The sequence below is a fragment of the Lipophrys pholis genome, assembly GCF_963383615.2.
Source record: "Lipophrys pholis genome assembly, chromosome: 17".
Classification (NCBI taxonomy): Eukaryota; Metazoa; Chordata; class Actinopteri; order Blenniiformes; family Blenniidae; genus Lipophrys; species Lipophrys pholis.
In genome coordinates this window covers 10403987-10428072 of record NC_137643.1, presented here as the reverse complement: position 1 = coordinate 10428072, position 24086 = coordinate 10403987, and the positions used below count along the sequence as shown (strand labels likewise).

The 24086-nt window shown below is 43.2% G+C and overlaps 1 protein-coding gene across 1 annotated transcript in view; it reads left to right on the top strand.

Moving 5' to 3' along the window:
• sdc3 (syndecan 3) overlaps positions 1 to 3605 on the top strand; it is a 36501-nt gene extending 32896 nt beyond the window's left edge. Inside the window, exons 4-5 of the mRNA XM_080484599.1 lie at positions 1028 to 1217; positions 3106 to 3605. Coding sequence (XP_080340725.1) covers positions 1028 to 1217; positions 3106 to 3272 — 357 coding nt within the window. The 3' untranslated portion in view covers positions 3273 to 3605. The remainder of the gene's footprint in view (positions 1 to 1027; positions 1218 to 3105) is intronic.
• The last annotated feature ends 20481 nt before the right edge of the window (positions 3606 to 24086 follow it).

Here is a 24086-nt window from a genome sequence, read left to right as displayed (position 1 = left end):
TAAATTTTGGGGAAAAAATCACGTTCAAAAGAAATAAGTGGAGGGTAAAATGTAATTTTCTATGTTTTTATAGCAGCGTTATATGGACTAGGTGAATTTTCAAAATGAAAGCATCTGATTAAAGCAAGAGGTCTGTTCTTTAACTGAATATAATACGTCACCTCGTTTGGTTTAAAACATAGAATAATCAGGATTATTTTTGCAACGTTCTAGACACTCATTTTTCAGTGTGAAAAAAAAAAAATAAAAAAAGGAACTTGACGAGAAGCATCTATTCTCATTATATGCAGAGTGCCTATTATAGCAAGTGATTACCTGACTCATTTTCACCAGGCAGATGTTTGGAAAGACTTCAATAAAAAAAATGAGCCCCAGACTCGCAATATTTCACAATTCCCCAACTGACGTAACAGATGACATGAAGTGTTTTGGCTATTGTTCATTTCGGTGTATTATTAGATGGAGGTCTGTAGTGCAGAACGTAAACACTCTTCTTTTAGTCAAACAGTTCATAAATATGATCGCTTCTATGTTCTGTTTTTACCAGGTGTAATAAGAAACAGATTAAGTAATAAACTCTGACCAAATAGCCACATACTACTTTAATGGACTCATTCTATACAGCACCAATAAACCATTGAGGTTAAGCTTCTCCTCTGACTGCCACCAACAGTTTAATTATTTACAGGCCTGAGCCATTTCTCTGATTGGTGTGCTTCTGGTTGTTTTGCAGCGGTTCTGCATTAAAGCACGGATGTGTTTAGATTGGCCGGGTTTTCCACTTTGAACGTGAGCTGCCGGGTTTTTATGAAGTGTGTATACATTTTGGACAACACGAGACTTTCCGCCAAACAGAACACACAGAGGCTCATTGTTCGAAATGCGAGCATGTGCCATGGAAAGTTCTCTGTGTGGGTTTGGATAAGTTTCAGCGCGGCGACTCGCTGGAACAAATGTGATTACATCAAATGTAAATTATCTGTCATTAGTCCCACTCCTCTCTCTCTCTCTCCCCCTTGGTTCTCAGGAGAATAACAACGAGGTGGGTGCTGCGGGGCCCAGCGGGGATTTCGAGATTCGTGACGACCGACGCAATGGTGTCGGCCGGGGCGTCATGCCAGTGGATCCTGATCTGATCGGCAACACGGTGGACGGAGGGAGCTCAGCGGCTCAGCTGCCACAGAAGAACATCTTGGAGAGAAAAGAGGTCTTGATAGGTAAGAGAATCTTTAAACCTAATTCCATGTTAATGTGGCGTTTGCCCTCTAGCTTGTCTCGCCTGTCGCTTGTGATTTTGGTAAAATCGCCGAAACACATTTCCCCCCCGTTGCCTCCTGTATTCTCTCCCTGCTTCCAGCGAGCTGCGGAGAAAAAAACCCGGCATTACCTGGCGTTCACGTAGAGCAGAGTCATCGCCATAAGTGAATGTGCTGCTTAGCCCCTTTTGACCCGCTGAGAACAAGCAATCCTCCTCTTGGGTCATCCGACCCCCACTCCGTCTCCCTTCCACCCCTCCTTTTTTTCCCATCATTTCCCCTCTGGGTAAATCCAATTTCTTTTCAAGTGCCCCCCCTTCTCTGATCCCAAAGAGCTGTTGTAGAGAAGTTAGGGAGCAGCCAACTTCTCCTGACCTGACTGGCTCTCTGTCTCTCCCTCAGCTGTTCTGATTGGTGGACTGCTGGCGGTGGTTTTCGCTGACTTCCTGGTCATCGGTAAAGAGCAGGAGGCAACAGATTTTAGACTAGACTTCCTCCGTAGTGCTGAACAGACCTAGACACTTTCCTTATTTCCCACCGACTAGAGTAGCAGATTGAACCCAGCTATTTTCCATCTTTAACTTTTGACACTTTTTTATTGGACATTTGACATTTGTGCTGGTTATTTCTTTTGATCCATGCTGGCGTCCCCCCCCCCCCCAAAAAAAAGAAATCTCTATTTACTGGGTCCTCCACTTCTGGTTCCTTCACGTTGTTCTTCGTCAAAAAACTGTGTGATTCTACCCTTCACACCGTCAAAATATATACTCGCTTATACACCAAAGTTCTGGGCAAATTATAATTCCTGACTTGATGATGATGAAAAGTAATGAGATCACTGAGGCTGTTAACAATTCGTCCTGAGGGCAACATTAATGTCAGTGCCAAAATTCCCAGCAATCCATCCAGGAGTTGTCGAAACACGTAAGCCCGGATCAAAGCGGCGCGCTGACACATCGACCAGTGGTACCGTCCTTGGATCCACACTGCAAACGTGACTGAAATCTGTGCTTTAGTCGGTGACGTTAATGAAGATTTTATATTGGGTGACATACTGGCATCAGAGACGAGTAGGGGCTCATGTCCTGGTAGGATTCTTTTTTTTTTTTTCTTTTTTTTGTCACAGCTGTCTTTCACTATAAAATCAAAGATGGCGAAGGTCCGAAATAAAAGAAAAGTCTAAATTGTAGAAGATTTTCACAAGTTTCAATCAACTAATTGAAGAATTGAATATGCTTGCTGTGACAGTGCACAGTGGTTTATGAAAACCCCCCCCAGCAGCAACAGGATAAACAAAGTGATAAATGGTGAACACACCCTTCACAGTAAGTGGAAACCAAAGCGTTTTGGAAAACACCCATTTGGTTTCTGCTTTGGCATCCATGCCAATTACTTTAACGAGGGAGTCTTTTTTTTTTTTTTTTTTTTTTTTACTATTTTCACAACTGCACTCAGCAAGCGTTCATTAGCAACGTGAATGAAGAGAGTGGGGGGGGGGGGGGTAAAAAAGAAAAGGAATTCCTGCGGATTGGTTACACCAGACCCACTTGGTGAAAATATGACGTTGTGCTGCAGGGCTGCAATTCTGCACGAATCTGTTGGCAGCGCAAAAACCTACGTTGGCACATGCAGACTCATCAGTCTGAAGCGAGGTGGTCGTGATGCTGTAGTGGAATTTGTCTGCTCCAAGGCCGGATGTGTTTTTAATCGAGGCTCGTGTAGCGTCGTCGCCTGCTGCAGGACTCCACAAACGCTTTAGTAGTATTTTAGTATTTATGTGTTGTTGTCTTTTTTTTTTTTTTTATTACAGATGTCAAATTCTGAATGTTGTGTTTCTGTCTCGCTGCAGCTGTGATTGTGGGCGGCGTGGTCGGCGCCTTGTTTGCGGCCTTCCTGGTGATGCTGCTGGTGTACCGGATGAAGAAGAAGGACGAGGGCAGCTACACGCTGGAGGAACCCAAACAGGCCACGGTCACCTACCAGAAACCAGACAAGCAGGAGGAGTTTTACGCATAACACCTGTTCGCCAGAGAGACACACTGCACGCCAAGGGAGAGAGGAAGAGCAAGCGACAGAAGAGAGAAAGATACTCTAAAGCCCTGCCCGCCTCCCCCCTCCTCCTCCTCCTCTTCGTCGGCCCCTCCTCATCTGCTCGTCTCTCGTCATTCCTCTCTCCTCTCGTCTCCAAAACACTTGAGAGCGCCTTTCTCTCAGCGGACTTGGGACTTTCTTTTCAATGAAAATGAAAGAAAAAGAGGACAGAAAAAAAACCGGAAAAAAAACAAAAAAAAAACAACTAAATATATTCTAAAAAAATAACACATACACACAAGATGTTTTTAAAGTAAATGTTGTTATTAATATTCTACAGATTCTCTTGTTCTGTATGTAATGATATGATTATTTTGTAAAAAAAACAAACAAACAAAACAAAACACAAGCTTTTACCGTGTTTTTCAGCACACACACACAAAAAAAAGTTTCTCCTGTTTTTGCAGAGCGAATGAAGAGGCTTAAAAGTGAGAGGAGAGGAGAGGAGAGGGGTGAGCTGGGAGAAACGCATAATAAGAGGGCGGCAGAGAGCTCGACTCTGCCCCTCACCCTCAGAGAATATAAAAACGCGACGCACTCGCAGAGCGTCTGGTTGGCCGCACAGAGCCCAGGGTCAAAGGTGAGAGGAAAGGTCTCTTTTGTGCCTTCCATCCCTCTGGTGCTTAAAGACATGCAAACGCACATACATGCATACATGCAGCCACATCAACATGCACGCTCACCTCTGCGCGCACGCACACATACACACTTGTATCTGATCGAAGGTGGCTCTGACCTCTCTCTCTGTGCTCGGCCAACCAGAAGACGGGGCTCGACCCTCACCGTGTTCCAGTGGAAACACGAGCCTGGTCACACCCCGGTTTGCACCGAGCAGGCGGCCCCTCTGCTCCTCTTAAGCTGTACAAAGTCTAGTTATGGATAGTAATAATAATCAATAATATATCCTCGTTCTGGGCTGGATGGTGAACAATAATGAGAATAATAATGCCGTGATAATAATAATACTTAAACAGGAGGAGGTGTATTTAGCGGTTTAAAAAAAAAAAGAAGAAAAAAAGTTTATATGTAAATATCAGCGTATCCTTTCTGGCGTCACTAACCATCTGCATGATCATGAAGAGTTTTTATTCATCACATCCGTCATCACTTTAGATGAGCTGTGCTCGTGTCACATGCACGCATACACACTCTTACATTCACACACACACACACACACACACACACACACACACACACACACACACACACACACACACACACCCGCGGACATAAACCTCGCATTTCAACACACCACACAGACGTTAGATATACTGTAAATCAGTCAAACATATCAATCCCCATCGTCTTCATCATCCCCCTCCTCATTGTCGTCATTGTGATAGTCATCACTTGTGATTTGAGCGAGATCAGGTGGTTTCAATATGTTATTGATTAGTTATCAGTAAGTTGCAGGTTGGTTTAATGTTTGGTCTGTTTGTGTAAAAGCACAACTACATTTCCAGTCCTCATGTCATTCAATCACCCCCTTTTCAACTTCACTCTCACACGTCCTTTGCATGCCTCACTTTCTTTTTCTTCCGCCCATCTGCTCTCTGTTTGGGGCTGGGAGGGGTTCCGGGGAAGGGTGAGGGGCTTTTGATGAAAAACTAAGAGTGTGTCCTATGCAGGAAGTTGCGCCCACGTGTGCTAATTCAGGCACAATCAATACATTTGTTGTTACAACTTCGGTCACGAGAGGAATTAGCTTTTATTCGGCCAACTTTGACCTGCTGTGGGGGCCATTTTATTTTTCGGGACAAGGAGGGGGGAATGTGAGGAGACAGGAGGGCTGTGCTTCTATCTAAGAGATTGTAACAATAACCACACCAGTGCGACTGGGCTAGTAGCTTCAATTATACTCAGTACTGTAGAACAAAAATGCATGGGAGTCAAAAAATATACTCGTCTGGATGTGTGTGGATGCCCGTGTGCGTTTCCGTCCGTGTGTGTATTTGAGAGAAATGGAGGGGTGAGTTTAAGCTGGAATGTACTGTGGTCGAGTGTGTGTTTACCTTCTCCAGCAGTTCCCACGCTCTTCCACAGATGGGTAACACACCTCGTCCACTCCTGTGTGCAAAGTCACCTGCCCGAGTTCACCAGTGCGAGAGTACCTCTGTGTGTGTGTGTGTGTGTGTGTGTGTGTGTGTGTGTGTGTGTGTGTGTGTGTGTGTGTGTGTGTGTGTGTGTGTGTGTGTGTGTGTGTGTGTGTGTGTGTGTGTGTGTGTGTGTGTGTGTGTGTGTGTGTGTGTGTGTGTGTGTGTGTGTGTGTGTGTGTGTGTGTGTGTGTGTGTGTGTGTGTGTGTGTGTGTGTGTGTGTGTGTGTGTGTGTGTCTCATCCAACCCTGCCGTCTGTGTGTATGCATGAGTGCTTCACCTTGGTATTTCACAGCAGACTCTTGTGTACACTGACTAGCCTGTCGACGTGTGTGTGTGTGTGCGTGTGTTCTGTCCGTTCTCTGCTGAATGTGGGGCAGATTGTCCCTCACAGTGGCTATCACACACAGTGACTGTGTCTTCTCACTGTCCGTCCGTCCGTCCGACTCGTCTACCTGTCTGTCTCTCTGCCGCCGGACAGATGGACAGCCGCCGCAGCCACTTTCTCACAGGCAGGAATGATCTTAACACGTACTGTCTTTTCTAAAGTGACTGTCAAAGTGTAAACGTGCGTTTGTACCCATCAAAGCCTGCGTAGCCAAATAAAGACGTGTGTTTGTGAGAGAACGAGGGTAAATTTGTATGTGTGTGAGTAGTCTGGGTGTGTGTGTGCGTGTGTGTGTGCGTGAAGCCCAGTGGAGGCTACACTTCTCTGTTTGCTGTTCCCATTCCTGTTTTTATACATTTGCATTTTTTTAAGGCTGAGTTTCTGTCATTGGCTGAGTGTGCGAGAGGAGGCGGATCCTCCACGCCACCGCCCTGTCACTAATCTGCCACTCTGTTCCAAATAAAATAAACCTGATTGGGTATACCTACCGCCTCTCCTTATTTTTTTTTAATGAAATTCAATAAATCAACATGGCTGTCATTTTTTTCTTTTGGTTCTTGGTATCAAGTCTAATCCCCGATGTTCTCTCGCCTTCTCAACACTTCATTGCACCGATCCCATCAACAATCGGTAATATCTCTGTAAACTGAGCTCACGTCAACCTGTTAGACTGCACTGAGGTAAAATGTTGCTTTTGAGGCTCTAAAGATCACAACGAGTCCCCACTTACAGAGAACTTTGTTTTGGTTGTCCATTTTCACATTTACAGCCGGTGGACACTGAGCTTATCACTGAATGGGGAAACGGCTGGCTTTACGCTATAGGAGAAAATGATCTTCCTACTGGCGCCTTGAGAGTTTTACTGATGACCTTATTGTATGTATTCAGTTTAAGCAGAGCGAATGTAGTACTTACAAGTAGGAGTTTTATTCCTCAGACTGTTTGTCCCAGCCTCATGAGGTGGGCAGATAGCCTGACTTTATCTTTGGACTGAGCGTTGTTTCCAGACTTTAAGCTTGGTTATTAGGCTTTTGTCATCTAATGTTGTTTTTGCAGAGAAAAAAAAAAAATGCCTGTACCTAAAATGTTGAACTACTCCTTTAATACAGTATATGGTTTACTTAGTGTAGTTGTACTCCTAAAGCTTACCTGGTAGTCTGGATTTGTTCCAATTAAAAAGTACCCAACTATACTAGTTCACTTTTGTATTTTAATCACCTGTACTATTGATCAAAATAAAGTTATTAAAATACAACAAACCTGTGAAATCCGAAGCATCAAGAGGTGAAGGATCCAGTTTTGCTTGTTAATGTGATAATAGCTTTTTTTCCAAACACGTTTACTCTGTGTGTACCCCACACAATTTGGCAAATCTATTTTCACTTGAAGAAATGTCATGATAGATAATTAAAAGGCATTGCACAGCAGCAATGTTGACTCAGTTGGTTTGGCTCTTTCAGTGAAGGGTTTGTATGTTCTCCCGATGGCTTTGAGTTTCCTCTCAGATAATCCAAGTTTGAATTGGCGATATTAAAATGCCGACAGGTTCCACTGTGATAGTGACTTGAAAGGCCTCCAGTGTGTGTTTTTCTCTCATACCAACGATCCTCCTCCTCCTGAGTAATTATTAAATCAGTTTTTGTAATGGCAGAAATTGCATACTAAATGAATCTGTTTTTTTTTTGTTTTTTTTCAATGTTTGGTTGATAAGACGCTTACAATAAATGTGTGGAAAGTCAGGAGGTGTGGGAGTGCAGAGCAGAATGTTCACTCTCACCACATGAAACATCAAACGGGCCTCGGAGGATACATTTTAATATTCATGCTTGGAGTAAAGTTCAAAAGCTTTGACTTCATTGATAGTACTATCTACACCATGCATTAAAGTAGCAGTTTCTGAAATTTCTCCACACATGAATACGATTCAATTGGAGTCGAAAGATGTTCTAACAAGAGCCGCATTGTTGGAGTTGCTCGCTGTGGCGTGTGAGCTCTCTTTGCATTGCAGCCATCACCATTAATGTGTGAATGGATGAGAAGCATCATGTGATAATGCACTCAGGGGGTTGAATGTGTAAGTAAAGGGCATTTACTGGTAATTACCGTTGGCAAAAGCACAAAAACGTAAAAGTGTTTTTCACATAGTCTGTCTGGCATTTCTGCTTCCACCTCAGCACAGTTGGTGGTGCTCATAATGATTACAACCCACATTCGGAAACAGTAACATCTTTCTCTGAAGACACATGTGTCCTGGTTACTGTTGCTCTCTCGGTAAACAGACCATTACAACTTCTCGTGGTGGAATCACTCCACTGAAAACCGATGTCATTGTGGCCTCAGGAATATCCTCCAGGATGTTGTTGCTGGAAACAAACGCTACTGTTTAATCATTTAGATGGTTTTTTTTTGTTTTTTTTAAATTTCGTTGTCCATTATGCCGGCATAAGTGTATTTGTCCTCGTTGTATTTTGATGACTTAAAACAAGGAACCACAAAGCCAAAAGTATTTGTATGGTCAGATGCGGTTAGTGAGAAAAATATGTTCCTCGTAAAGTTGTGGGGAAACTGCTCCTTTAAACTTTACTCTGACTCAGCTCCCTCGCCATGCTGAATTGCTCAAACATTGAGGCAACGTGTCCTCTCACGACTCAGCAGCGAAGTACTTGGAAACAGTGGATAAATATATATCGGTTGCATACGTTCAGAAAGTATTTCTGTGGAGACACAAAGTCTGTGTGTGTGTGTGTGTGTGTGTGTGTGTGTGTGTGTGTGTGTGTGTGTGTGTGTGTGTGTGTGTGTGTGTGTGTGTGTGTTATGACCCACTGACACCGCACACAGCTGGGTTGTGACAGAGAAATCGTAAATGTATAGATCATCACAGCCTCTTAACACTCTATTTACGCTCAGTTAACTCGGGGTCCTCGAGGGAGATGCAGACAGAGATGTTATTATTCTCAAGTTATCACATAAAAATCCACTGTGCGCTGAAATAATTAAACTCACTCTGGGGATCTGCGTGCACACAGGGAAGAAAATCATTTGTGCTCCTCACTTTGCATTCTTAGCATCACACCAGATGAGACCAAGGTCACCTGATGTGGCGGAGCCGTGGGGCCGGCAGCTGGCCGTCGCTTGATCCCGTGAAGCAAACAAGTCGTCCCGGCCTTGGCTAGAGGGGGCAGCTGATATGGAAATGTGCCTCCACATTTCGACTGAGGGGATGTTGGTATATGAGCCTCCTCTGTCGGGGAGGAGGGAGGACAGAGGGGCAAAGCTGGGCAGAGGAGCCGGGATAGACCAGAGCAGGTTGTTGATGTCCAGGTCCAGCCAGTACCCCATCTGCTGGGAAAGAGAGGTACAACTGCAGCAAAGGCAAAATGACTTCAAGCTTAGTTCAGACACTTTCAGGTGTGTTTTTTTTATCAGTTCTGTGAGTAAAAAGTTGCAGCACATTGTCGCCCCTCTGGGATTGCGATCAGAGCACAACGGTGTCATGGTCGTCTCAACGTGTCGAGCTGTGGCAGGAATAGAGCAGACACACACACACGTTGAGCTGATGTCGTATTCATGCAGGAAGGTTTATTCTTCAGCAAGAATCAGGTATACTTAAACAAAATCCCAACTGGCCATCATCTTCATTCACATTGCCGACATGGCCATAATATCCCTTTTAGGACAATTGCATTTCTCTCATTCTATTAATCTAACATATTTCCAACTAAGCTATTGAACAACATCCACAAGACAAATGAACTGTATAACTCGTTTTCCTTTACTCCTGACAATACTTTTTAACACTCCATACAAAACAACACATTTTTACTCTCAAAAATCCTTAATACCATCTTGAACGACATGAAACATGCGTTCCAAAACTATGAACTATTTTACTTCTTGTACAAATTCACATAATAACATAGGTTGATCTACAATAGGTTGACCTACAATATGACAATTCTGGGTAAAGCAGGATAGGAGGATTTGTCAACATCTCGACACGTTTTGATGTTCAGAGGTCCACGTCATTGATGTACGGGCGGAAAGCTTCACCTTGTTTCTTTTCATTTTCCCCTTATTGGTCTGAGGCCCCATCAGGCCTCCTTGGTTCTGTAGCAGCTTGAACAAGGGCCTCACTAGGCATGACACATCTTGGATGGAGGACCACCTTTAGAGAATTAATTAGTATTTTGAATGACAAATAGAATTAAATAAAACTTCATGAAACTGAGAATTAAATAGGGTTATCATCCTGTCATCTTTTGGCCCTCTACAACATCACCCTAATGTCTTTAAAACTTGCAATATCATGGTATGATTCACAGAAGTATGCTTATGCTACACAAATTCTTATTTGGATACCATATCTCACAGCAGCAACAATAAAATGGCTGGAATAGTCACTTTCTGAAAGATAATAATACACACATCATTCCTGGCATAATTTCACACTGTGCAATATAAACAAAACACATGGCATTGTTGCTTTATGGGCTTTTAAAAACACACATTTAAACAGTTGTGATTAAAATCTCAAAGGAATATGGATGCAACCTGAATACAAGATGTATTTAAAATTATATAAATGAGATTTTAAAAAGTGTTTAAAGTGTTTGAACTGGTATCTTCAGATTTTAACAATTAAGTAATGGCCTTGTGAAGACAATATACATATGTGATTTCTATTAAAATGCACCTGGAATCTGAAAAATACAAAACTAACCTATTACAAATATGTATAAAGGACATAAAATAAGTATTCTCTAAGTTAAAACAATAAAGGTGATGCTGATTATAAGATTTAAATTAATCCAAGCTGTGGGTGTACACAGTATACAAACTTTAGATGTTCATTGTAGTTAATTAGATAGTTTTGTGTATATTGTACAAGTAGGAATAAAACCTCCCAGGGATTAAGTGAAGAAAATCACTTAATCACAGTAATTTGAGTGTTTTCAGTAATTTATGACTTCAACAATTCGCAACACAAATATCACAAATGACATAAAAACTACAAACTAACTAGTAAAACTGAAGGAAGAATGCAACAGTTTCCTTGAATTTAAATGAGTTTTGAGCCGCCAACACACGCTTGTGTCATATTTCCTGAATGTAACCATTTTAATTAAGATCATGCACATTAACGATGACTGTCACATGGTTCGTAGGTGTTTGGCGCGTGCTCGTGGCATTATATTCTGAGCCCTGATTGGCTGCATGGGTTCACCTTTGCACGTGATGACTGCCGTCACACAGCTGCACGCTCTCGGTGATAGTCATCAATCAATCAACCTCGTTAATTTGAGAACTGTGGCCTTTCGCCGCGTGACCCACCGACCTTAATTGGTCATTATCAGCCGTTTATTGGCCTGGACGGTGGCGCGAGCCGCCATGGACGAAGACGACAGTGCCTTAGCTGGATATTTGGGTAAGGAAGGACTCCCGCAGGTCAGCGTTTAATTGTTTTATTGGCTTATTGGCTCGTTGTGGCGCTTCCACCCCCGGAGCATGGCGGGCACGCCTGCCTCCACTGCTTTTATCAATGTGCAAACTTTGAAAGACTTTTCCACTTTGCGGTGAGAGCCGCTCCCCGGGCTGCTTTGCTCCCGCGGGGACTCCTCCTTTTAAAATTTTTTTTTTTTTTTTTTAAACTCCCCGTTATTAACATTGGCGACCCGGCGGCGCTTGCGGCCGGGTACCAGGGGTGGCAATGTTTTCGCGGGGAGTTAATTAACGGGCAGGTGAGGCGCCGCACAGCTGGGACACTAATTAAGTCACTGCAGGCTGCGGCTCCTCGAGAGGACGGCGATTATCAGGTCTCACTCCACCTGCGGGTCAGCGCGTGACGCAGGAAATGTGAGAGAAATGAAGTCCTGTGACAGCGTGGAGCCGCTTCATCTGGCGCTGCTCTGATCAATATCTCCGGCCTCCAGAGGCAGAAACCGTCTGAGTGAAAGTCACTGACATAAAGTCACGTCATAGTTAAATATCCTGTATGGAATCAAAGCACACGGGCTTTAACAGACAGAAGCTTCTATTCACTATTACTAATGTTCTAGTTACCCCTGTGTGGGACAAGTGCAATAATTTTATATAAATTTTCTGTATCATGTCTTGACGTTGATTTGTGCTTCTCAATTCTTCCTTGTGGCCTAAAGATATACAATGACTAAAAAATTATTCATGAATTAGTTAAGTGCACAATCCTTGTGAATTACATCAATTAATGAAATTTTTTCCATTTTAAAGTTGCAGAACATATATGCTCAGGGCATTAATTGAACATAAGTTATGGTAGTACAGGAAGTCCTTTGATATCTATATTGTGCCCATGGACATCCAGATAACATTTTATGGAAAAGGTAAAAAAGTTCAGGCTCCACTGATATTATGTCATGGAAGTAGGGTATTTAAGTAGAAGCATGCAATGCTGAATTCCTGATCTCAATTTATCCAAACAGAAAGCCAACAGTGGAGGGTATACTACAACAAACAATGTCAATGTCACAATAACTTGTCATGTGCCCTTGAGCATCAAATATCAGCTCAACAACAAGGTCTCATATGGCATCCCACTCTTCTTGAAGGGCCCTCAGGTCATTAAGGTTCTGGAATACAGAGTTACAAGCCTCTTCTCAGCTGATCCCAGAGGCTTTCTATGGGATTCAGGTCTGGAGAAAGTGCAGGTCTCTTCATTTGAGATCCCTCAGTCTCCAGCAGCCGTTCCCTAAAGATTCCACCTCCACGAGCTGGAGCGTGTCATCCATGAAGATAGAATTAGACCTGTGTTGTTCACGCAGAGGCACACTGACTGGATTAATGATGTTATTCGGGTAGTATGAGCTTGTCGCTGTACCATTTAAAGTGTAGAGCAGTTTTGTATTGACTAGACACACCTCCACCGCTGAAGGCTGGTCTGGTGATAACAGTGGCTGATTCATAGCTTCACCTTGCCCTCGCCACAATCATTAGAACCCAGCATTTCTGCCCAACGTGAATGGACTCTCAGAGAACAACACTGAGACCCACTTACAACCTGCTGATGATGCTCTGTGACACTCTTAAGCTCAGTGACCAATAAATAATTGCGATAATTGAATTGTAATGAATAACTGGAAGAAACTGGGTGGTTTTAAAATCTTTAACCGGTAGTGTATGTTTTTAAAATACATGTATTGATGATACCATTGTGAACATTTTCATTTACAGTAAAGCAAAATTTTTAATATTAGTTTCGAAAATGAAATAAAATCAGCTTTTAACTTGAGTAGATGAGGAAGCTTAATGTGTCCCAGTCCTGCAGGAACAGCAACCGTCTTTGCAAAAGCCGACTTTTCTCTGGGCAGCTTTAAGAAAATGTGTATTCCTTTTGAAGAGATAAATGTGTGTGATGTCAATGATGAGCAGGGAGTCATTATGAATTGATCCGTGTCTAGAGAACCATTAAATAAAAAAATTGAGATAAAGTAGATTTGAAGTTTGAGTTCAGCAAAGACTTCTGAGTCACCTCTTTGTGGAGAAAAACTACAGATGAATGATTTCAGCTGTAGCTCGTGTACATGACCTCTCACTTCACCCTCTTGCAGACTGTCCAAGCCTTCTGTGTGAGGAACTGGAAGTTTTGGAGACGGTGAACTATCAGGGTAAGATGGGCAGGAGGAAGAACGGGAGGTGGAGGAGGAAGGAGAGAGTGACAGAAGAGGAGGAAGAGAAAGTGTTTGAGCGGGCGGATGAAGACGCAGGAATAAAGACTGTGCAAGTAACAAAGGAGGGGGAGGAGGAGAAAGAACAGAAAGTTGTTGTGTCAGAGAAAGAAATGATGGTGACAGAGGGAGAGGAGGAGGAGGAGGAGGAGCAGGTGAGTCCCGAGAGTGGGCTGGAAGCGGAGGAGGTGCAGATGGAGGACAACCAGACTGAGGAAACTAAGAAAACAGGCTCTGATAAGCTCGAACGCAAAGTGAAAAGTTTACAACTGAAAGACAAGCAGAAGACGAAGTGCAAAAAGAAGCGAGGGAAGAAGCAGCCGGTGAGAAGCAGGAGAGGGGTCGAGCACCTTAGAGAGAGGAGTGAAGAGGGGGAGGGGAAGTCTTCGATAAAGGAGGTGCTCGTGACGAGTTCGGAGGAAAGCTCTGCTCTGGTGGAGCAGTCCATCGGCCTGATGAGCACCTGCGAGCTGACTGACCCGGTCTACGTGAATCTGGGGGGCGCCGGGCTGTACTGCCCCTCGGTTCCTATTCCACTGCTGTATTCCTCCCAGAACTCAGTCCCAGTGCAGCCGACTGTCCCCCCTCACAATGCTCTCCCCCCTCCTCTTCAAACACACGGGACGAAACGGCCTCACAGTCCCCTCCCACCTCACGCTGTCCCCCCGGAGGACCCACGGCCACTCGAGGTGAGAGGAGCTCACGCCTGTCTTCACACACACTTCTAGGGAGAGTCTACAGGTTTCTAATAATGACTCGTCTGCTGTCTAGAATTAAAGTCTATTGCAAACGGGATGATGTCTGATATCAGTAGATGACTGAGGCCCCGTTTACACGACAACGAGTGTATCCACAAAACGTTCTTCACTTTTGGGGGGGTCAGGTTACGCGACACCAGTGGTTGGATCCACTGCATCCGTGACTTTTTTTTTTACAAACACATGTACACTGGTGAAATTACACTCAACAAAGACAAGAGCAAGTCAAATTCAAAAAGGGTTTAAAGAATTCAGAGAGAGAAGACTTGGAATAGATTCAAGACCAGTATTTGACATCAGTTGAAGCCACACATCTTACTCGGTTCCCATTTAATCAACTAATTGACCCGATCTTTAAGCAAGTTGTCCCACTCTCCTTCGATGACTTTAAGTATACTTTCAGGATCACTTGCGATTTATGTCGGCCATCTTTTCATACACACGTATCACAACACAATGGACATCTGAAAAAGGCACAGAACCAAGGAGAAGTTCTTAATCTACCAACTAGAGTTGTAGATGAAGGTAAGTTAGCATCCACTTGGCTGTACTTTAAAAAATAAATAAATAAGAGGAACCAATAACATTAATCAAATATTGATTTGTTTCAATGGTGCATTTTGTCCACTTGTGCTGTGCAGACTGCTGGCAACAGTGCAGTTCAGCTAAAATGATCACGTTTGGTAGACTTAAAGGTTTTAATATACAATAATGGATGTCCCTCTAAAAACCAGATCACTATATTAAATCATTATTGTAATAAACAATAATACAACAAATGTTCGCTGCAGGGAAGAGCTGAAAAATGATGCTAAGAATATTTTCCAAACTGCGGGTGGCATCATTACAAGTCTTTCTGAACTGATGATGGGAGGTGACTTAACCAGAACTCAATATTAAGTTGAAGTCTCTGTCTGTCACAAAGCAACGATCTGGGATTTTAGGTAGCCAGAGCCGTTTGCATTTGCTCGACCTTGTTCATGAGAGTGGGAGAGCTGCATTAATTGCCAGTTCCTGCAAAACAGTGTATATATAATATTGGCACTATCCTCTCCATCTGCTGTGCTGCGTGCCCTTGGTCAAGCAAACAAAGCCAAGTTACAATACTAACACACTCTTCGATAGCAGTCAGTGCTAAACACTGAAAACTATAACTAAAAGCAGTTCTGTGTAACTTTGTGGACACTTGATTTTTCTCTTCTATTTCCTAGTTTGTACTGTAATAATATAAGTTCAGGTAGACAGAAGCTGCCCTATATTATGGCCTCTTTCAGCGTGACTAGATCGTTGATCAGCTGACTTTTTTCCAACCAAAAATAATAAGGCTGCTTCTTTTTCAAATGTAAATTTCCTGCGACTGTCTTTGTCCTGGATTGGGGATAATATGATGTCCTTTAGGTTTCGACCACCTGTTTCACACGGTGAACAATTTGAGGACGTTACCCTGGGCCCTCGATAATTGCCCTGGCCGTTTTCTATACACTGTGACATTTAATAGACCAAGCAATTAGCAGAAAATGAGAAAAATGATCACCTGCTGGCTGCAGCCCTGGAGTATAGACACTGCAGTGTCACATATGGCAGGTCCATAGACTAAACTAGAAATTAATTACTCAGCCACTCAAGTCTTACCAATACCGTCTTTCTTTTATGGAAGCCATTGTTGCAGTGCTTTCTGTGCACCTGTTCACCTCAGTGGTGTTTTGAAAATCACTGTTGTGCACATCTTTAAGAACAGGTGTGCCAGGGCGCTTGATGAAATCAGGGATTAAGGAACGATTTGATAAAGCTTAAGCTTTTTAATGACTGAAGGCACACATTTAATGTTTTTGACAATAGATGGAGATAACGCAGGTTTACTCCACCCGACGCTCCATTCGCTACAGCACCCGGGGCCGCAGCCAGCCGCTCAGCTTCAACCTGCTGTCCGGGTTGGAGACTGTGGACCCTGGCCTCTTGCCGCCGGCTCCGAAGAAGAAATCACGGACGCTCTACAGGACGGGTGTGTGAAAAGTGTCTGTATTTCCAGGCATGGACACGTTTGACTGCGATGGAGATGTATGACCTCATTCTTGTGTGTGTCATTGTGTCTGTGCACCCGAGTGCAGATCAGATTGAGCATTTGGAGGCGCTGTTCCAGGAGGATCACTATCCCGACGCAGAGAGGAGGAAAGTCATCGCTGCTTCAGTTGGCGTCACACCTCAGAGAATCATGGTTCGCCTGTCGTCTCCTCGCTTTGATCTTTAAGAAATTTCACACTATTTTGGCTTCACTACAGCTAAGACCGAAAAAGAAACTCTCAGCAGGCTGTGAAAGTAATCTTCCCACCTTGTCAGTTAACATGGTCTGTCTTCTCTGACTTCACCTGTTACCCTGTTAACACCTTCCTCTTTATGCCCACTATTATCTATTTCTTTGTGTCGTTTTTTTTCCATCATTCTCTAATATGTTTCTGTATTCTCAGGTCTGGTTTCAGAACCGCAGGGCAAAGTGGAGAAAAGCTCACTCTGTTCCAGCAAACGTTGACCCCAAACCGAATCGAGCTGAATGCAGCAGCAGCCCACATCACCTGGCTCCTAACAGGTACTACAGCATTGTCCCTCTGCTTCTTTTTTGTGGGATTTATTGTCAATTGTTTTTTGTTGTTGTCTATTTTGTTTTGTTTTTTCCCCCAGAAGAGGGCCTCTTTTTCATGGTCTCGATGCTTCCAAGTTTCCTCAGCTGGCCCCTATGCAGCCTTCTATCTCGACAATTTCCACTCAGACGCCTCCCTGCTTCAGCAATACTCTGGCCAACGCCGGCAGCCCAGGTGTTGAAATATGCATGCATAGAAACATATACAGTCACATGTTTTTGCTCTCGCATCCAATTGTTAAAACTGAATCCTAATGCCTTTATGAGGTAAGTAGTGATAGTATTTTCACTGTGCAGCGTGCTGTAAGCATTTGAAGCTGAATGTTTGATATCATTGCCTTGAAAGGGTGCCGTTAAGGCCCTTATAGGTTGTGTTTAAGCTGTTAGTTTACATGATAATGGTGGAGTCACTGAAAACAAAATTCTATGAAAGCGGCGTCCAGAGTGCAGCGTTTTTTTTTTTGTTTTTTTTTTCCGGCACCGCTCTCTATAAACAGGGACAACAACTTTCCTTTAACTGCACATGTGCGAGTAAATCAACAACGATTTTTCCAGACTGTCCTCCTCTGTCTCTTGATTATAACAGCGTTACTCCAACTTAGTGTTCATTTACGACACAATCGTCTGGCTTACATGTAGAGACATTTCTTTACATATGGATTGAATACTGAGAAGAAAGACGCTAATGACACTGTTCTCTGCGTGGTATATTTATATATATGTATATGGCCTGACATGCGTACTGCACCATTTTCAGGTTTATGGTGTGTTTTTGAGGTCAGAACCTCAAACTTTTCAGAAATAAAAAAATAAATTTCCAGTTGATTATTGTCATGTAAACAGGACCTTAGACTAACTATTTTGAATTTTTGACATTCTTTCAAAGAAACCTCACTCCTAATTTCATTAGGAGAATTGTCTATTTCAACGATACTGTATCATATGTATGTAATTTCACACCAGACTCATCCGGCAACAATGCCTGGAACAGATGAGCATATAAATAAATATTGTAAAAAAATGAAAACAGTTTGTGCATCGTAAAACTGAGATGTATCCATAAATCTGTAATTTTTATTATTTTACTTTGTCTATGTCGAATAAGAAAACTTAAATGTTGCTGTGTTAAACCTGTGAAAATATATACGGGAAGCGTGTTCCTTAACTAGTAAAATCTTGTGGCATTATGCCTGCATAACTTGCATGCATTACTATCCTGTTGCATTCAGACTCTGTGAATGTTCGTTCTGCATAAGATCAACAAGAAACTTAACGACGGAACCTCTCTAATCCCACTTTCTAATCTGTTTGTTTCATCTACAAGGTCACTTCAGAGGGAAAGATGCAGGCCGGCACCAGCTTTCATCTCAGGGGGGTTTATCAGAGTATCACCCCCGCCCCATGCACAGCCCTCCCCCACTGCGGCGAGCCAGCCTCCCTATTTTTACACCCCACAGCCCGATCACCACCCCACCTCCGTTCCTGGAGCCTCTGGAGGGCGGCCCCTCCTTAGCCCATCATGACATGCAGCCTCTGCAGACCGACACCAGGTCAGCTCAGCTCAGCTCACAGCCAAGTGTGTCGTGAATACTAGGATGATTCCAACATAGACGAGTACGAGAGCTGACAGGAGGACAGAGAGCAGGCAGGGAGAGATCCTGTGAAATACTGATATAATGATCACTCACACAGAGCCAGTAGTCGGAGGGAGGCAGTTTCAGATGGTGCCTACAAGTCTCTCAAGAGTACATTCTGCAAGAAATCTCAGTAATTACTATGCACAGGGTTGTGGTTATTTTGCTATAGTTGCATGTCACAACACTAAAACAACTCTGCTAATGGTAGATGACACAAAAACAAATACATTGGTGCAGCTCTTGTTCCTGTTGGTAGATTTTTAAAGATCTCTGAACTAAATTTCAGTTGTGCTTTAATAGAGGAACTTCATCCAAATGTATATTTTTGTTATGAATAGTTGAGTGCCATCTAAACTAACGCAACTACTAATGAAGGCTAAAGTGTGGTAGTCGACACAGTTAACATCAACTTCCTCATTTTAACTCCTCTTGCATGCTTCTTCTAGAAAATACGCATTTTTAAAACTAATTAGTGAAACATTTCTGCTACTACAGTTTTAAATTTCATAGGTTAGGTTCACTAAACAATCTAACCTTGGATTTTAGTGCCGCAAAACATTTTCTCGCAGTATTTTCTGGTGTCATCTCTCCATCTGTGACTCCTGTGCACGAAGTGGAGTGTTTGCACAAGGCAGAACACCTGCTGTAACATAGTGTTTGAGAGGTGTTACCTACACTCATAACACTCAACCAATTTTACCATCAGATGGGATTCATCCTGCACAGGAGGGTGGGAGTAGATTTGGAAGATTAGAAATGTTTTCAGTTTAGATCTTACCTGGAAATTAAGAGGAAAAACAAATGAGGTGAATCTGAGACTCATTGTGGTTTGTTTTGAATTCTTAGAATTTTAGCAGAAAACATTACTCACATTCACTGCATGGATCCAGGCAGGAATTTCAGAAACTTGCCTGAAAGATTCCTCCTTACCAACGTGTGTAATCTTAGAGATAGCTCTAGGTTGCCTATGAAATATATGTCCGAGTGTTCTTCTGTTAAAATCTTTGTTTCTGTCATCCTCAGTTCACTGTTGGACTTTGTGGAGAAGCTGGATTACCTGCCGTCGGGCCAGCAGAGCAACAACTTCCCCTTCCAGCTCCAGACCTCCTACCCCACCAGCCAGCCGCAGCATCAACCTACAGCATCCCTGCCCCGAGTGGCCTATCTCACTCCCTCTCGCTACCTCACCCCCAACCCCCCCGACGCCAACTCCAACTCCTACTTGACCTTTGGCCCCGGAGGAAGCTCGACTGGGGTGATGTCCTACTCCACCAGTGGTCACACCTACTTCCAGCCACAGAGCAGCGGACAAATGGTGCTACAGTCGAGCGGCCCCCACGGTGAGTCGCTGAAATAATGTGACATTCTATGATTGAAAAACACGCCAGTTTATGTAGAAAGGGATGTTAAAGGTTTTGTATAATACATTTCACAAGTTGCTATTTGACCTATGAGCCTCTGCTTCTTCTCTCAAAGTGAAAAGGTCGGGTTAGGTCAGGTGCGTGAATCAAACGTGCAACATTCAAAAGCTTTGTAGTTTATAAGAAGATGCTGCAGAATCCATTTGGAGTTGCTCCTCAATTTGACAGTAGTTTAATTCTCAACTAAAACTGAAAGTCCAGTGTTCCCTGTGGGGATTGACGTGTGTGTAGAAGCTGCTGTAGAGTTGAAAATGGGAATCATGTTGTGAAACACAAGAATTTAAGAAAAATTCTAATATGGTATTTATGGGTATGAATGGACTTGCACCCAGGTGGGATCACAACATACCGGCCTTACCCCTCGAGTAACATGTATAATCAGCTCCCTGCACACCAGCACAATCCGTGCCATTCAACCGCCAGCATGGGATCTTCTCTGGACCATCAGATGCCCTCCACCACTAGCCTGTCCACGTACCAGTCATTCTTCTCACGGGGGAACCAAGGGTCTTCACTCTCAAACTTCCAGCACTGGTCATATGACCAGACGCACACAAACACCACGATGACGACCACCGCCGCCGCCGCCACAGTCACCGTCCTCCCCATGGTGTCGTCTCTACGGCCCTCCAGCCTGAGAGCAGAGAACACTCCGGGCCAGGTTTCATCTCAGCTCCCCCCTCAGGTCAGCACTGCATGTCTGGAAAGCTCTGCAGCGCCCCCTTGTGTCAAAATAGACTGTGACAGTCCTCAAGAGCTTCACAGTCACTTCCACTGCGATTTCTCTGAAATACATTTTTGACTATGCGTGTGATTGTTTAAACTAAATGACTGAATATATAAGTGGTGAGAGTTATGTATATTTTCTAAGAATCCCAAGATTTTTCTCACCGTGAATATTTATGCTGCCATATTTGGTTGAGCTGCAATGATTGTTAATCTTGCTGCTAATAATATATTTCTGGATTTAGCGTGAGTCACAAGACGAAGCTTCTCAAAATGTTTGTTTCTTTCTGCCTATTGTTTTAGTGAGACATTTTCGTTGTGCACCAGCGGAACGTTTTCTAACCTCTCCGCACTGATGCATGCTCACAGATTGTGCATGTTTTTGTTCAGCCCTCTTCTCAAAAAACGAAAGACACTTTGGCAGCACCGAGTTTGAAAATGAAAAGAAAAGACAGACAGAGGAAAGGACTGCTTAAGAGAAACTCACAAATAAACAAAACTAAAACTAATTTTTACTTCATGTGGTCTGCGTTTTGTTGTGGTCTTCCGCGTTAGACTGGACAAGAGTTGACGTACTTTTGAAAACCAAATGATGGTGACGTACCAAGAAGGGATGATTTACAAATATATAAATAACCTTCAGACCAGTCCAGATATGACAAGATTTAAAGTGATCCCTCTTTACAAAATTCCAAGTAAAAACCCAAACATGGAAAAAGTAAAAGAGCATACATGTAGTAAAGCCGAACTTGCTGCAGTTTTTTCCGAGCGTACAAATACTGACGTATGAATCAAGTGTCTTGCTCGTGTTAAATAGTTTTTTGAGACTACGAGAGAGCAGGGCCCGAGGCAGACTACTGGCCCCTGCACATATTCCCTTTATGAACCCATGAGAACAAGAAGAAAATTCGGCAGTAATGTCAGCCAGCTGGCGAAAAAAATGCCATTTGATTTCTGATGATGCAGAAAATTAGAATGTCAATGAAGAAGTTGTCATGTGTGTGTTAGAAGTGTTTGACAGACCAAAAACTCTCCCTGATATTTGCTTTTAGTTGATGTTGATGGACCTGAAGCTGAATCCTTTCACTAAATTTCATTTAATAATGCTGAAAACTGACCGACATCTCATATTTAACTTGAGGACAATCTCTGGTCAAATGGCTCCAGTTGCCTCAGCATCAGGAAGAAATATTTATTTTGAACAATTAAATAACTTTTTGCTGAGTCACAGTGTGGAGTTCTCACTTCAGCACTTATGTGTGAGCAGCTGCTTGCTGGGATCTCTACTGTTAAAGTTGACGCTGTTCTATTCCTCTTCGTCAGCAGGCGGGTTATGTGACGGGCTAATCGGATCGAGGAGAGTAAGGACAGTCGGGGTAGCGGGATCCCAGACAGTCACTGATACAGCCCAAATCCTTAATCTGTGTTGCCATCTGCTGTGTTCACGTGCTTACTGCACTGTCCTCTCTCTGTGTTTATCCTTAGTATGCATGTCAGTCAGTGACATGAGCTTGTGAAAAGCAAATCCCTGTATGAAACCCGCCTCTAAAAGAGCTGAAGGCATTTTCCTGAGACCAAAAACCACATTTGGGAGTAGTGTGTCATTTCTTTTGCTCTCAGTAGTGCAAGTGACACAAAAGTTTCTCGTTTTAAGTCTTGTTAATATTCCTGGTTCGTAGTCCTGCTGAATGAAATGGAAAGTTTGAAGCGAAGCTTGGATGATGTGGGAGTAAGTAAAGGAACTATTTGATGAGCATGAGGAGGAGGTGGCAGGAACCAAGGGAGCAGATAAAGGAGGGGGGGGGGGGGTGGAGGAGGAGGAGGGAGGCGTCGTGTTGGTCTGGGAACAAGGGAGGAGAGCCGAGATGAGCCGTTGCTAAGGGAGGAGGAGAAGAGGATGATGGGTGGGCTCTGCCAGCAGGCGTGGGAGGGAGGAGAAGATGGGGATGAAGGAGGAGTGTGTTTGTGGCACAGGGGGTTCTGGGACGAACAGAACTGTCGGTTATGTAAGTGCTGTATTTGGATTTTTAATGAACCTCTCTCTTCCTGCTTACTGGCTACTGAGCTGTTGGTGTTGGCAGGAGAGGAGCAGCATAAACACACACACTTGCATTAAAAACTTCATTTGCTGTGCAGGAATTTCTCAAACTCTTGGACAAAGGCACACACACTCATCGCACATTTCAGAAATGAAGACTGAGCTCTATTCAGAGTGTTTTTGTCCATTTTAGGTTTCATAGGTGTAATATGGGACGAATTCTTTTATGATAATATGCTATTAATTATTAATGCATCTTTTGAGAGTCCTTCAGTATTCATGTATCAGTGTTCTCTCTCTCTCTCTCTCTCATATGTGTTACTGAAGGGAGCTTCATGTAGGTTTAACTTTGCAATTAATTTTTCCAGGACTAGTGAGGGTGAACAGAGAGAGCTCTGAGCACAGCGTCGAGGACCAAAGTGTGTGTCTGGCTTTAAGTATGTTTGTGCACGTATGTGCGTGTGTGTGTGAAGGAGAGAGAAGGAGCACAGGTATGGGATGCTTCTCCCCACCCTGATCTCGCCGTGTCAATATTGACTCAGTATTCTGAGATTTGAAGAAAGGCAACTTGTTTCAATATTTATGGATGTGGTCAAACATGAAATCCTCGCAGTTTTTCCAAATGCTCTGACAGTATGCACGCACACACACGGAGCGCCGGGGGAAAAGTAACGGAACACCTCACTCTGCATGCTCAAGTTGAGTAACGAGCTTTATTGATATTGGTGGATAAAGTATTTATTAGTGGATAAAGTTTATTGATATTAGTAGATCAAGTTTATTGATATAACAGCTTGAGAGTGATCTTTGGTGGCAGGACAAAACCAAAACAGATTTACTAGAAGCTCCAGTTGTTGATCTTCAGTTTGTTTATGAAAGACGTGACTAACAGACTTTGTTGAGATTCTTGGAAGAGGGACCGTCAGTGACTCGGGAAAACAGGTTACTGGGTAGAACAAATAAAGCTTCATATTCACATGTTTAAAAATGAGGACAAACAGTGGAAGATCCAGATTTAACAGAGATAAAATATCCCACTTTGTTGATTGTTAATATTTACACTCATAGTGGCACTATTGGTTTAAAGTGTCTTCATGGCATGCAGTGAGGCCGGGGAATTTGTTTGTGTTACAATTTTACTCAATGGGTCTGGCAGTACTATTGTGAATATTTTCTAAACTGAGCTTCTTAGTGGTTTGACCATTGGCAGGGAGAAGGGATTTACAGGAACATTTCCCATTTCAGTTAAAAAACCAAATATGCCATATCTTCACATCAGGTTTCTGTTGAGCCAATAAATGTACGTGTGAGAAAAAGGTGAATAACAAAATAACTGGGCAGA